Source organism: Nicotiana tabacum, chromosome 8 (genome assembly GCF_000715075.1).
Source record: "Nicotiana tabacum cultivar K326 chromosome 8, ASM71507v2, whole genome shotgun sequence".
Lineage (NCBI taxonomy): Eukaryota > Viridiplantae > Streptophyta > Magnoliopsida > Solanales > Solanaceae > Nicotiana > Nicotiana tabacum.
In genome coordinates, this window is record NC_134087.1 from 104,235,347 (window position 1) to 104,251,062 (window position 15,716).

The window sequence follows — 15,716 nt, forward strand, 5'->3', positions numbered from 1 at the left end:
CCGATTTCGGGCTGAGTTGGGAGGGTTTTCCTTGTTCTATCACGTTTATTTTGCATTTAAGATTATATTGCCCATGATTTAGACTTATTCCTGCTATGTAATTATAAAGAGATGTACTGTTTTGTTGATTGGCTGGCTTTGTCCTCACGAGAGGCGCCATCACGACCGGGTTGGGATTTTGGGTCGTGACAAGTTGGTATCAGAGCCTAGGTTACATAGGTCTCACGAGTCATGAGCAGGTTTAGCAGAGTCTCATGGATCGGTATGGAGACGTCTGTATTTATCCTCGAGAGGCTGCAGCACCTTTAGGAAAGACTTCATATTCTTGAATTCTTATCGTGCGTCTTTGATTCAGCTTGAAAAAGTGACTCTTATAATTCCTTCCACGTGTTCGTATGCGCGAACGAGCGCTCAGTATTAGATGTGCCTTGATGGATTGTGATTACCTGATCGAAGGGAGAGATGTGACCTCTGTGAGTTGATGTTGGGCCAGTCTGAAGGACTTGAGGACGGATCTTTGCCTATGGCTTGAGCACCGAGGTGCTAATTGTGCGAGCGAGTGTTTTGAACTTATATGTCTGGTATTGTCCCTATTAGTGGGAATGATGGTTGGATAGCTACGTGAGGAGTATGTTAGTACTGCGAGATGTATCTATATGACTCGGAAGTGGCGAGGAAGGTCTGCTGAATGATAGATGAACCATTAAGTGTTTGATTTCCATTGTAATTGGATGTGTAGCCCCGAGTTATGGGCGCGTGAATAATCTTTTCATGTCTCCTATTTGGAGTGAAGTAAATTTCGTGTTACGGTATGAGTTTAGACTCAGGAAGATTAAGTGACTTTGTAATGTGTATGACAGTGGAAGGTATACAAAATGTTAATTGGAGGCAAAATAGGTGGGTTATCTCATGCGGAGTGTTCTAAGGTGGTGTGATCCTTATGTTGTCTATTAGAAGATCTCATTTACAAGTGAAGAATATGCGTTGAAATCTAAATTGTGTTGCCTAGAGAGTGGGCTTAACTGTTGTGTGATGAATACAAGAATTGCAGAAGAGTTAAAATTCCAGATGATTTGTGTTTCCACAAGCTTATGAAGGAGTGAGTTCAATCTCACTATGGTATTACAGCAACAATAGAGTATGTGCGTTATGATTTATTGAGTGCGTTTTGTTATATGGCTTTGATCAAAGTTGGGGAGTTTGCTATTAATTAAGTTGATTGCACGGTTAAGAGCTATATTGTTCCAGTCTGCCACAGAGATGCCTCGGTATTATTTGATCCCGGTACCACCTTTTCTTATGTGTCAACATACTTTGCTCATTATTTGGGTACGCCCTGTGAGTTTCTTGCTTTACCTGTTTATGTATCTACCCTAGTGGGCGATACTGTTGTTGTAGACCGTGTGTACCGGTCATGTGTGGTGACTATTGGGGGTCTGGAGACCCGAGTGGATCTATTGCTATTGAGCATGGTGTATTTTGATGTCATTTTGGACATGGATTGGCTATCTCCGTGTCGTGCTATTCTAGATTGTCATGCTAAGACAGTCACTTTGGCTATGCCGGGTGTACCACGGATCGAGTGGCGTGGTGTGACTGATTATATCCCTAGTAGAGTGATCTCTTTCTTGAAGGCCCAGCGTATGGTTGGGAAGGGTTGCCTTTCATATCTAGCATTTGTGAGGGATGTTGGAGCTGAGACTCCTAGTATTGATTTTGTCCCAGTTGTGAGGGATTTTTCCGATGTTTTTCCTGCAGACCTGCCGGGCATTCCACCAGACAGGGATATTGATTTTGGTATTGACCTGGTGCTGGGCACTCAGCCCATTTCTATTCCACCATATCGTATGGCACCAGCAGAGCTGAAAGAATTGAAGGAGCAGCTTGGCACCAGCAGAGCTGAAAGAATTGAAGGAGCAGCTTTAGGAACTCCTAGATAAGGGGTTCATTCGGCCTAGCGTGTCCCCGTGGGGTGCACCTGTTTTATTTGTGAAGAAGAAAGATGGCACAATGAGAATGTGCATTGATTATAAGCAGTTGAATAATGTAACAATGAAGAACAAGTATCCTTTGCCTCGCATTGATGACTTATTTGATCAGCTTCAGGGAGCGAGGGTATTTTCTAAGATTGATCTCCGTTCGGGCTATCACCAGTTGAAAATCAGGGAGTCAGATATTCCCAAGACTGCCTTCAAGACTAGATATGGTCACTATGAATTTTTGGTTATGTCTTTCGGGCTGACCAATGCCCCAGCAGTGTTCATGCATTTGATGAACAGTGTATTTCAGCCTTATTTGGATACATTTGTTATTGTATTCATTGATGATATCCTGGTGTACTCGCGTAGCCAGGAGGAGCATGCCCAGCATTTGCGTGTAGTGTTGCAGAGATTGAGAGAGGAGAAGCTTTATGCAAAATTCTCCAAATGTGAATTTTGGCTAAGTTCTGTGGCATTTTTGGGACACATAGTGTCTAGCAAGGGTATACAGGTTGATCCAAGGAAGATAGAAGCAGTGCAGAATTGGTCTAGACCATCCTCAGTCACAGAGATTCGGAGTTTTCTTAGGCTAGCAGGCTATTATCGCCGATTTGTTCAGGGGTTTTCTTCTATTGCATCGCCTTTGACCAAGTTGACTCAGAAAGGTGCCCCATTTGTATGGTCCGGTGAGTGTGAGGAGAGCTTTCAGAAGCTCAAGGCACTTCTGACCACAGCTCCAGTGTTGGTGTTACCATCAGCTACAGGTTCATACACGGTATATTGTGATGCTTCCAGAGTTGGGATTGGTTGTGTGCTAATGCAGGAGGGTAGAGTTATTGCTTATGCTTCTCGTCAGTTGAAGCCCCATGAGAAGAACTACCCTGTTCATGATTTGGAGTTGGCTGCTATAGTTCATGCCTTAAAAATTTGGAGGCACTATTTATATGGCGTATCTTGTGAGGTATTCACTTATCATTGCAGTCTTCAGCATTTATTTAAACAAAAAGATCTTAATTTGAGGCAGCGGAGATGGCTTGAGTTACTTAAAGACTATGATATTACCATTCTATATCATCCGGGAAAGGCAATGTAGTGGCCGATGCGTTGAGCCGAAAGGCAGTCAGTATGGGGAGCTTGGCTTACATCCCAGTTGGGGAGAGGCCTCTTGCAGTTGATGTTCAGACCTTGGCCAATCAGTTGGTGTGGTTAGATATTTCTGAGCCTAGCCGGGTATTGGCTAGTGTGGTTTCTCGATCTTCCTTATATGATCGCATCAGAGAGCACCAGTATGATGATCCGCATTTGCTTGTCCTTAAGGACAGAGTTCAGCATGATAATGCCAAAGATGTGACTATAGGTGATGATGGCGTATTGAGGATGTAGGGCCGGATTTGTGTGCCCGATGTTGATGGGCTTAGAGATTTGATTCTTGAGGAGGCCCACAGTTCGCGGTATTCCATCAATCCGGGTGCTGCGAAGATGTATCAGGACTTGAGACAGCATTACTGGTGGAGGAGAATGAGGAAAGACATTGTGGGATATGTGGCTCGGTGTCTCAACTGTCAGCAGGTGAAATATGAGCATCAGAGACCGGGCGGTTTGCTTCAGCAGATGATTATTCCTGAGTGGAAATGGGAGAGAGTTACTATGTATTTAGTGAGTGGCCTTCCTCGGACTTTGAAGAATTTTGATTCGATTTGGATAGTTGTGGATAGGCTGACCAAGTCAGCGCATTTCATTCAAGTGTGTACCACATATTCTGCGGAGCGGCTGGCTAGGATCTTTATTCAGGAGATTGTGCGGTTGCATGGTGTTCCAGTTACTATTATTTCGGATAGAGGTACTCAGTTCACTTCTCAGTTTTGGAGGACTTTTCAGCACGAGTTGGGCACTCAGGTGGAGTTAAGTTCAGCATTTCATCCTCAGACGGACGGACAGTCCGAGCGTACTATTTAGATATTGGAGGATATGTTGCGTGCCTGCGTGATTGATTTTGGAGGTTCTTGGGTTGAATTTTTACCACTTTCAGAGTTTGCCTACAATAACAGCTATCAGTCCAGTATTCAGATGGCACCGTATGAGGCCTTATATGGGAGGCGGTGTAGAACTCCAGTGGGTTGGTTTGAGCCCGGTGAGGCTAGGTTGTTGGGGACAGATTTGGTCCAGGATGCCTTAGAAAAGGTGAAGGTGATTCAGGAAAGACTTCGCACAGCTCAGTCGCGTCAGAAGAGTTATGCGGACCGGAAGGTCCGAGATGTGTCATTTATGGAGGGCGAGAAGGTTTTGCTGAAGGTTTCGTCGATGAAGGGTGTTATGAGGTTCGGAAAGAAAGGAAAGTTGAGTCCGAGGTTTATTGGACCATTTGAGGTACTTAGGAGGATTGGAGAGGTGGCTTACGAGCTTGCTTTGCCGCCTAGATTGTCGGGTGTTCATCCGGTATTCCATGTGTCCATGCTCCGGAAGTACATTGGGGACCCATCTCATATTTTAGATTTCAGTACAGTACAGTTAGATGAAAATTTGACTTATAATGTGGAGCCAATGGCTATTTTGAGTCGACAGGTTCAAAAATTGAGATCAAAAGATATAGCATCAGTGAAAGTACAGTGGAGAGGTCGGCTCGTGGAGGAGGCTACTTGGGAGACCGAGTAGGAGATGCGGAGCAGGTACCCGCACCTATTTGAAACTCCAGGTATGTTTCTTAACTCGCTCGAGGACGAGCGTTTGTTTTAGTTGGGGAGAATGTAACGACCCGAACCGTCGTTTCCTGTATTTTCATCCCGTATTCCCCGTTAAATGCTTATTCATGTTTCAATATGTGTACTTGGTGAATTTGAGTCAATTCGGATCGAGTTTGGTATGAAATGGGACAATTAGTCTCTTTAAGGAAGAATTAGTTTGGAAAAGTCAACCGGACGCTGACTTGTGAGTTAGAGGGCTCGGAATTGAATTCCGATGATTTGGTTAGTTTCGGGGGATGATTTAAGGCCTAAAAGCGCAATCAGAACTAATTTTGGAGGTCCGGTGAAGAAATTAGCTCATTTTGGCGAAGTTAGTATTTTGGCGATTTCCGGTTGATAGGTGAAATTTTGATCCGACGGTCGGAATGGAATTCCGAGAATTTATGTAGCTTCGTTATGTCATTTTGGACTTGTGTGAAAAATTTGAAGTCAATCGGACGTGATTTGATAGGTTTCGGCATCGGAAATAAAAGTTGGAAATTCTAAAGTTCATAAAACTTGGATTGGAGGTTGATTCATGATTTTAGCATTGTTTGATGTGATTTGAGGCCTCAAGAAAGTCCGTAATGTATTTTGTGACTGGTTGGTATTATTGGTCGGGGTCCCGGGGGCCTCGGGTGTGTTTCGGATGCCCAACGGGTCATTTTTGGAAGATTTTTGCCGTTTTGAGCATAAATGTAATGATTTAAAGGTTCATTTTTAGTTCTAGAGATCCAAATTTGATTTCGAGACTTCCAGAATTTAAATCATGAATTATAGGACTGATCTGGAAATTTTGGTTTAATTTCATCAAGTCGCGATTGGGTTTTTGACGTGAAATGTGAGTTAATTGTTTAACGAGCGAAATGGGTATTGAACTGGGCAAACGAGCTCCGAATTGATTTTTGATTGAAGGGTTGTGTTCGTATTATTATTTGTGACTCATAGGAACAAGAATCGTCTAATTCTGAGTTCGTATGATGGAGTTAGAGCCATTTTAGTGAAAAATGGCGGTGCTGCAAATTTCTTAAAAGCTGCTGTATTTTCTGCAGCAGTGAACAGTACCCGCACGTGAACAGTAACCACGTGGGTGAACAGTGACCTCACGCGCATGAATAGTGCCCCCGCGTGAACAGTACCGAAAATTTCTGGACAGATTTAATGTCCAGCAGTCCGAGTTTGGTCTTCTTTTTTTTGACTTCCAAGCTCGGATTTTGGGCGATTTTTAGCAAGAAATCTTGGGAAATATTGAGGTATGTCACTTGTGATTATTTTTACTCCATAATATTGAATTATCATCGAATAATCCGACTAGATTACATGTTTTTGAGGAGTAAATTGAAGATTTAGGCCTAGGGATTTGAAAATAAGATTTGAAGATTTGAGGGGTCATTTGAACTCCGATTTTGGTAAACTTTATATGTACGGACTCGTGGCGAGACGAGGAATCCGGTGATATGAATTTCTTAATTTTTCAAGAAGTGGGCCCGGGGCTCGGGTTTTGCGAATTTTGTGAATTTCGATATTTTTCGAGTCTTTTCGATTGGGTTATATTCCCTTAGCCTATTGTAATGTATTCGTTGTGGTTTTGACCAGATTCGATGTGTGAAGAGGTAAATTCGAGAGGCAAGGGCATAACGGAGTAGACATTGGACCGTCTTGAGGTGAGTAATAATTTTAAATGATGCACTGAGGGTTTGAAACCCCGGATTGCACAACATACTGCTATGTTGAGATGAGACACATGTTATATGACAAGCGCGGGGTCATTTACAATTGGGGATTGTGACTTGGTCCATCCGAGTTGATATTTTTACCGCGTAATTTATAAAGAATTATTGTTTTTCACTATAATTGGGCTTATTGCCATATTTGGGCTTCGTGCCAATTATCTGAAATCTTTTGTGAATTTACATCACTATTTTCCTCACGAATTGAAATTTTATTTGAACTCAGTCCAATTGAATTATATTATTTTGTGAACTCAGCTACATTTATACTCAACTCGAGATTTAATGATATTTATAATGCTGTTGAGCTGAGCACTATTGTTTTACTGATGCCCAAGAGGCTTATGATTATTTTCTGGACTGATTGAGGCCGAGGTTCATACGTGAGGATATGTTGAGTGATGTGAGGAGGCTTTCAGGCCTCGAGTGTTATATGAGGAGGCTTTCAGGCCTCGTGTGTGATGTGTGAAGGCTTTCAGGCCTATTGATATTGCGCTTGGGCTGTAGGAGCCCCTCCGGAGTCTGTACACACCCCCAGTGAGCGCAGGGTACCCAGGTGAGTTGGGAGTGGGCCCGAGAGGCCGTTGCTTGTGTGTGGTGAGTTGGGAGTGAGCCCGAGGGGCTGATGTTGTGTGCTGGTGAGTTGGGAGTGAGCCCGAGGGGCTGATACTATACTGAGATTTACAGATTGAGGCCGAGGGGAAAGCTTTTGATTTATCCGTTCTATGGAAATTATTTGTCTATACTGTCTTAAAAGAAGAATTATCTGATACTCACTATTTTACTGTATAACTGATTTTACTGCTTGGGATAGCGCTATATTGTGCCGTTATGAGATTTCATGTTTTCAGTCGTTATTTATTTTTATTACTCACTGGGTCGGAGTACTCACATTACTCCCTGCACCATGTGTGCAGATACAGGCAGAGCTGAGTTCACTCCTGAGCGCTGATTCTTTCCAGACCAGGCGGTGACTAGGAGTAACGAGGTAGCTGTTGACGTCCGCAGCCCCGTTTTCTCCCTTATCTTTGTTATTTATGATAATTCCAGACTTTGTAAAATATTAGTAAACTCTGTAGTAGCTCATGACTTGTGACACCCCGATTTCGGGCTGAGTTGGGAGGGTTTTCCTTGTTCTATCACGTTTATTTCTCATTTAAGATTATATTGCCCATGATTTAGACTTATTCCTGCTAAGTAATTATAAAGAGATGTACTGTTTTGTTGATTGGCTGGCCTTGTCCTCACGAGAGGCGCCATCACGACCAGGTTGGGATTTTGGGTCGTGACAGATGTTTGGTTGCTGATTTGAGATAGGAAAATTTTTGGGATAGTCCAAAAACAGGGGAAACTCTGTCCGATTTTCTGTAAAATACTGATGAGGCTTACTTGGGGGCATTTGCTCCTAGGTGTCGGTCATGATCCTAAATTGGATCGTGACACTGCGTCTGCTTAAGAGAAAAGATACACAATCGTCATATTTTAGTATACACATGACCTGCTGAAGACCTCACATTTACTCATCATAAGCATAATGCAAAATTGAGTTCCTCTGACTCAACTCTTCCACAGCTATATCTCTTACCAACCATCTTTCTAGATGTAAGTATCGTTGTATTACGAATAAAATAGAATTTAGGAGTTTTAATTCTTACAAGTGATCTCTACCACATGATCTAGAGTAAGAAAAAAGAGTGACAGTCCTAAATGCCCTGTAGCCTCCTGCTTATAAGTGTGGTGCACAACACACCCATAAATAAAACTCTATTAGACACGGCTTGTAGACTCCCTAGGATAGAATTGCTCTAATAGCACTTTTGTCACGACCCAATCCAATGAGCCACGATGGGTACCCGGTGCCTTACTCAACCGAGTACCAACGTAACATATCTTATGTATCATATTATCATAGGTAAATGAACCAAAAAGGCTGCCATGAGATAACTAGAATAATCATGAGCGAATACTCGACAGGGGATGACTCAACATGATATACAGACTTATACATATAACATACAGGCCTATAAGGCCGGCATGATCCTTTATATACTCAAAACACAGGCTGGCAAGGCCATACAAGTATCCATGTACATAACATCTGTCTACAAGCCTCTAAGAGTAGATAAATATTATAAAGGTCAAGACAGAGCCCCGCCATACTAATTAATACATGTCCAAATCATACTGACCAATTAGGCAACTCTGGAGCAAATGGAGTGTACCAATACCTTCTGCTGAACTGATAGCCTACTTGAGGGATTCTCAACTTGTCTATTAGGACCTACGGGCATGAAACGCAGTGTCCCCAGACAAAAGAGACGTCAGTACAAAAAAAGTACCGAGTATGTAAGGCAGGAAAAGCCATATACAATAGGCATGAAAGAAATATGGAGTAAAGGACTCAACCTGTAAGTCTGAATAGCTCTATGAATCATGAAACATTTATAATGTCATGCATATATGTATAAATTTCATACCATGCATAGGTATATGTGTACATAACATCATCAAGCCTTTAAGGGCATTCCATCATATCATCTCAGCCACTATGGATAAAATCATCAACGTATACTAGCTGATCAGATGTGGTGCGTATATAACACCATAACCTTTCCTCATACCCTATATACATACATACATACATACATATATATATATATATATATGTATATATGTATATATATATATATATATATATATACAACGCCATCTGTTCATGGGTCAATGTGTGTGTATAACTGAATACAATGTATAAGAAGTGAGTTAATAAGATTTCTCAATATGTCCTAAGATCATTACGCTTTTGATTAATATCATAAAATAAACTCTATCAACTTACATATTTTTTAAGACCTATGAACAGACGATAGAATAATAGGACATGGAATCATGAACATAGGAACCCATAGTACTTTTAAGAATAGAGTCATTTGTGAAAGTTGCGTGTTTGCTCGTTTCGTATATATCATATGGATCATGCCAAAAGGAAATAAGGGATAACCTTAACATACCTGAGCCGATTCTCTTGACAATCCTTCTAACACACATAAATCATGATGAAACACGTAACAGCGAGATCGTAATCGGAAAAAATCTGTATGATATCCTTGAGAAAGATTGCACCGTATTTCCTTAGAATCGCAAATCTCACGTTGCTATAGTATTATGTTGTTTCATATGAATTCATTTTTGAGACTATATCTGTTACTTAGCAACATACACCTCCCTCTTAATGATATAGGAAGGTGTCTTAAAATTATGGGTTGTGGGCCCCACTATTGTGGACTTAGCCAATAATTTTTCTAAATATGCCACCTAGTCTCATGAACCAAGAGTCATTGCTTAGTCTTAGCAATTAAACCCCTTGCTGCCACATTTGGAGTAATGTTTCCTCCAAACTTATCCACCAATTTCCAATTACATTGTTAATCTCCCACCAAAAATTAATAATTAACCAATTATCTGCATAATTAAGAATTATCTCAAATTATTTAAAATACTAATCACTTTTAGCACTCTTTATATACCTTACTATCATGGTCATATGATACTTTGTATGATACTAGTCTATAAATACAGGGTATTAATGCTTGGACCGTATTTTAACTCAAAATGTTAAACTTCGACAAAACTCATTTTCTTCAACTCGTTTAACCTTTTATCTTCACAGCTTTACTTATCACTTGTTATAAATAACATAACACTTATAATCTCAAAATAATCTTGTCCTTGAACTGATGTCAATTATCTTACGACAAATCTAACGTACAATATTATGGGATGTAACATCGATATAATACTGTGAGGTGTAACATCTATCGGGTCCCCACACATCACCATGCAATGTATGAACAAAAATTAGTAGTAGTACATAGAGGAAATGGTAGCCTTGTTTGCCTTGCCAAAGGGCATACAATGCAAGTGTCATCAGAGTTTTTATAATTATGATGCTGGAATCCAATCATGGTTTTCAAAGTCATTGTAGGCTCATGTCCTAACCTCCTATGCCATAAGGCTACATCCATTATTCTATTCTTAGTGATCATATTTATAGTAGGTAAGCTTTTTTTGGAGTTAATAGCCTAGGAATTATTCTGGGAACTTGAGCTTGGATATCGGTTATATTGACCCCTGCAGAGTAGAAAATATAAAGACTATCATCTTTTCTATCAATCCCCTTCACCTGACCACCGGAGAGTTCCTGAAAAATGCATAAATCAGGAAAGAACATCACTGCCAATCTTATCTCCTTTGTTAGCTTTGAGACAGATTACAGATTGTACTTGAAATCAGGTATATGAAATATATTGCTAATTGTTTGGCCCTGAACAATATAAGTTGATCCTATGTGACTTATGGAAGCAACATTTCCTGTAGGCAGTTGAACTGTACTATTATTACCATTAGTCAACCTCTTAGGATTAACTAATAGGCTAAGAATGTGCACCATATGACTCGAGGCACTTGAGTCTACTATTCACTTAGCTAACACTTCTGGAGTCACTACACAAGATGTCATACCTACTGGAAATGGTGTAGTTGTAGTTGAGTTGTTCCCCTCACTTCTTTTTCCCAGTAGCTGAATTATCTACTCATACCATTCTTGAGTGAACCATGGAACATTTAGCATCACATTCTGAATCCCCCGTACAGTTATTGCACCATATTGAACTTGTGAATACCTGCAAAATTAGTTGTGAAATTTTGATTGTTCTTGTAGCACCTGTTGTTTCTTGAGTAAAATGAGTTGTATTTCCTGATCCAGCTTTCTTCTTGGTCTTAAAGTCTAGAGGATATCCATTTAGCTTATAACACGTCTCCCTAGTGTTCCCTTTAAAGTTGCAATAGTCACAGTATATAGTATTCTTCTTGGACCTGTAGTTGCTCCCTCCAGTATAACTATGTCCACTAGGGTAATTGTTGCTGAGTCCTCCAGTATGAGTATGATTTTTTGTGGCATTATTGTACCCTTTACCACTGAATATACCAGTACTGTTGTTTAGTATTCCTCTAGTTTTACTACTAAACAAGGTAGTGCCTTTAGTAACTTAAGAGACCTGTGATGAATGGCACATAGACCTTATGCTTTTCTCAGATATGATCATTGCATAGACTTTATTGATGGAAGGGACATGCAACATGTTCAAAATCTGATTGCTTGACTGAGAATGGGACTCATGTAGCCCCACAAGAAACTGTAGTAACCTTTGATACTGAAAATGCTCCACATATTTTTTCGATTTATCACAGCCACACCCAGGGCAGGGCATACGAGCATCGAATTTTGTGCAGAATTCTTTCAACTTAGAGAAGTAAGTAGGCACATATGATATTCCCTTAGTTAGTGTAGCAATCTGTTTATGAAGATATAACACACGAGAACCATTCATTTTATCAAATCTCTCCTTGAGATCCATCCAAATCTTATGAGCACTCGTGGCATACACCATACCACACAATAATTCAGCACTTACTAAGTTCATAATCCAAGAGAGTATTATTGCATTGTATTTTTCCCACAATTCATGAAGAGATACATTGAATTTCTCCTTAGGATATCTACCATCCACAAACCCTAGCTTACTTTTTTCTAGTAAAGTAACATGAATTACACTACTCCACATTATATAATTTTCAGGTCTAGTTAATTTGACTGAAATCAGAGAACTACCTGGAGTATCACATGGCTGGAGAAACAAGGGATGATGTTGGTCAATTAAAGTTGAGCTACCGCCAGTAGCTGCTATGCTTGGGTCAATTTCTTCATTCTCGACCGTCATTGTTAATGAGGAACTCGAGCTCAGATGAAGAAGCAAAAAATAGAGAAGAAACTGCTAATTGTTCGTATTAGCCATAACTTCAAAGATATCGAAAAATTTATCAGAACACTAACACTGAAGGCAACTTAGATCTAGGAGATTGATAACGAAGCGTGAATCATAAACGCGAGCTCTGATACCATGATGAAATCCTAGATCTAATCTGAGCTGCTAACTTGAGAATGAAGGAGGGGCACTTACACATTAATGGAGAAGAAAGAGTTCCTTCATTTTCTGTTACAAACACTGTACACTAGCCGTGTATACATACAACCAAGTTAGCTACTAACTACCTACTTAACAAACTAAATTTTCCACTAACTTAGCTTAGCTTACATCCAGTTATACATTTCACTAACCATACACCTAATACTTCAACACAAATCCATTATTCTTTTTGGGACGAAAAGAATGATTAGAATTGTATATTATCTACCGTAATTAGTGGCAGAAAACTAATTCTCCTAACATGATACTAGTTGAAAGTTAATTTGTTACGAATCAAAGTTTAAAATTTAGACGGTAAATAGATTGTTGGTATACTTTTAAAGTAGGAAGTTGATATTGGGTAAGAGAAACTAATACATAAATTCGCAGAAAAATTCCTAAAGTGGAGAGGGGGACCATTGGAAAAAATGCACAAGAAAACAGAGTGTCCGTCCGTCTAAGCCTATAGTCTGCATCTCAGAATGTCCCTGCATTGGTCTAAACAGAAGTAGTAATTTGTTTTATTTTCTGTATCGTACGTGATTCGTGGGTATTTCTTGTGAAAAAAGTTGCTCAGCTTTTTTTTCTTAGCAGGAACTTATACATTAGGTGCTGCCAAATGGCAATAGTGACTCCGACAAATTGACGGATGGCTGCAAAATGATAGTTATAGTCTCTCTTGATATTAACATCTCTATTTTGTGTGCAGAATAACTCCAACATTTGATGAATAAATAGTTTCATCTTTTGCGATATAAACCGATCTAGTATAATAAATTACTTAATCGATACCAATATGGAATCACAGATCATAATTACCCTATTCGGATCATTTCATGTGCAAAATACAAATCATAAGAAGACGATGGTGATAACCATTTTAACTAAAACAGTATAGATCAAATACTACTTCATAAGGATTGCTCCAACTCCATATGCAAGATAAATATGTCTTCAACCAGCCTTCAACTAAAAGTTTTATTAACAGAAAGGTAATGGTATTGTTCAAACTTAAGCCACTTCAACAATAGTTAGCTTCCTATAGTCTAATGACTGACATATAGTATAAAATTGGATAACCATCTCCACCCCCCCTATTGTTTATTTACAATTCTCATCCTTTTCTACCAAAAAGACACTAGCAAATACTGTCTCACATAATACTGCAAGCATGAGCATTTTCATCACTGAAAATCTCGGAAGCCTGAATTGCAGAGTACATGTCCATGTACGGATACCCATAGTGAACCTGCATTCCATTATTATCCATTTGCCACGCCTTGTTATTGTCGCCACCTTGCCCATCCTTCCCTTTTCCATTCCCGCCACCGCCACCGCCACCGCCACCGCCATTTTTCTTCTCTCCCCCTTCCTTCTTCGACAGCACAATTACAACATCTTTTTTTAGCTGCCTCTTTAAGTCCTCCACCAATTCCTTCATATCCATTGAACCAGTCACTGTTACCAAGTCCTTTTCCATGTCCATTTTCATCTCCTTGTAACCTGCAATTCATATTGTCCGTCAACATTCAGGACATTACGGATAAAAACTACTGTTAAAATAGACAGAAGAAGAAGAATCTTTAATATTAGTCTCACCTTTGTTTTTAGTGATAACTTTCTGAATCTTTTGGATACATCCTTCACAGTGTAGGTGTATCTTCAGTACCGCAGTGGTAAACGGAGGCTACAACGGATAATTAATTATTTTAGTAATATTCAAGTTTCTCAGAACTAACGAACGTTATTGACAAAAATCCATTAGGCTGTGGCTTATTCCCAGTATATTCAATATCGGAAAACCACCACTTGCCATTTTTAAGTAAAATGCGCTGTAAGCGCAACGTAAATTTGAAATACACTGGAATTGAATAATGACAACGAGTCGTACCATGAAATGCATGCTAACTTGCGCCGACAAATTAAAGAGAAAAGAAGTAGCATGCAACAGAATGAAAACGACGTACGCAAACAGAGAGGTGCAGAATCATTGAGCAGATAGAATATGCAGTGTAAGTAGCCAATACCTCTCTCTCTTTGGGTTTCTGCTTCTTATTTTCACCATTTTCTCCAGGGACTTTCTGTTTCTTGCAATCCTTAGGCAACGGAGAGACAAGCTGAACTGCCTTGTTCGTCTTCCGCTCAACCTTCTCCTTTAGCTTCAGTGGGTCCACTTTCCCTATTACTGTCACCTTGTTCGCTTCGCCATCACAAGTCACCTTCTCCACACCTTTATTTTTACTCGTAAAAAACCAGTTATTAAGAATAAATGAATACTAATATTCAGAGACGAGAAAACAAAAGCAAAAATAGAGCGGAAAATCGAAGAAGCAAATCAGATTCACAACTCACAACAATCAATCTGTCTGAGATCTAACTTGATGGCAAAAACAGAGCAAGATATAACGATGAAGAAGAAGAAGAACAAACAGTACAATTTAGGGAAACAAAAAAAAACGAAGAATATTAGAGAAATTTAAAGGAATAATCATGCATTGTACCTTCAAAACTTCGAACGGCTTTGATAATCTTAAGGGTGCAACCATCGCAGTGAAAATCAACTTTCAAAACCACGGTTAAGTTGCCTCCTTCCTTCTTCTGCTGCTCTTCGCTCTTCGTCTTTCCTTCATTCTTTTCTCCTTCCTTCTTCTGCTGCTCTTCTTTCTTCATCTCTTCTTCATTTTGCTTGTTCGTATTCTGCAAAAATACAACCACAATTAGCCAATAACATCATCTTCAGTCAATCGCTCAAAAAATATTGTGAGAAATAATCGAAAGAAACAATTTCATATCTTACCTTACCCATTGTGTTCAAAATCACTCCTGTTGAAAATCAATTTGGAAACAGATAATTACGAAAACTCAAATCTAGTACTAGTGTATTTATAAGGGGCCTGGCTCACTGTGAAAAACAGCAAAGGGTAGTTGTACGTGAAGAAAGTGGAGACGGGAGACTGGAGACTGGAGAGTGGAATCGTCTTGTACGGATATGTTAATGGCGTAGCCGCGTTGGAATACAGGCTGTATTATTATGTTATAATACAGTTTATGCATGGTTTATAAGAAAATTAAAATCAAAGGGCTAAAACAGGGATTTCACCATAAGTTAATACTCACAATATTTTTTAATGTTTTATGTTTTTTCAAAAAAAAAAAAAAAAATTTAAACAGCATTAATGATGGAGAAAAAAAAAACCTAGGTGGACAATTGTCGTCTTACCATACAAAAATATGGTTCAATTTATGATTTCTTAGACATTA

The 15,716-nt window shown here is 39.6% G+C and overlaps 1 protein-coding gene across 2 annotated transcripts; it reads right to left on the reverse strand.

The window, feature by feature from the left end:
• Positions 1–13,404: 13,404 nt before the first annotated feature.
• Positions 13,405–15,460, reverse strand: LOC107760074 (heavy metal-associated isoprenylated plant protein 1-like). Of its 2 annotated transcripts, none has more exons than XM_075220872.1 (5): positions 15,258–15,460; positions 14,957–15,152; positions 14,483–14,685; positions 14,055–14,142; positions 13,405–13,958 (listed from the first exon to the last, which is right to left on the reverse strand). In XM_075220872.1, exons 2-5 carry the CDS (start codon positions 15,123–15,125, stop codon positions 13,609–13,611), a joined length of 810 nt encoding a protein of 269 aa, XP_075076973.1. In that variant the 5' UTR covers positions 15,126–15,152; positions 15,258–15,460; the 3' UTR covers positions 13,405–13,608. The 2 variants fall into 2 exon arrangements, with proteins under 2 accessions (XP_075076973.1, XP_016433580.1); XM_016578094.2 differs by having other exon boundaries at positions 15,253–15,460.
• Positions 15,461–15,716: the final 256 nt, after the last annotated feature.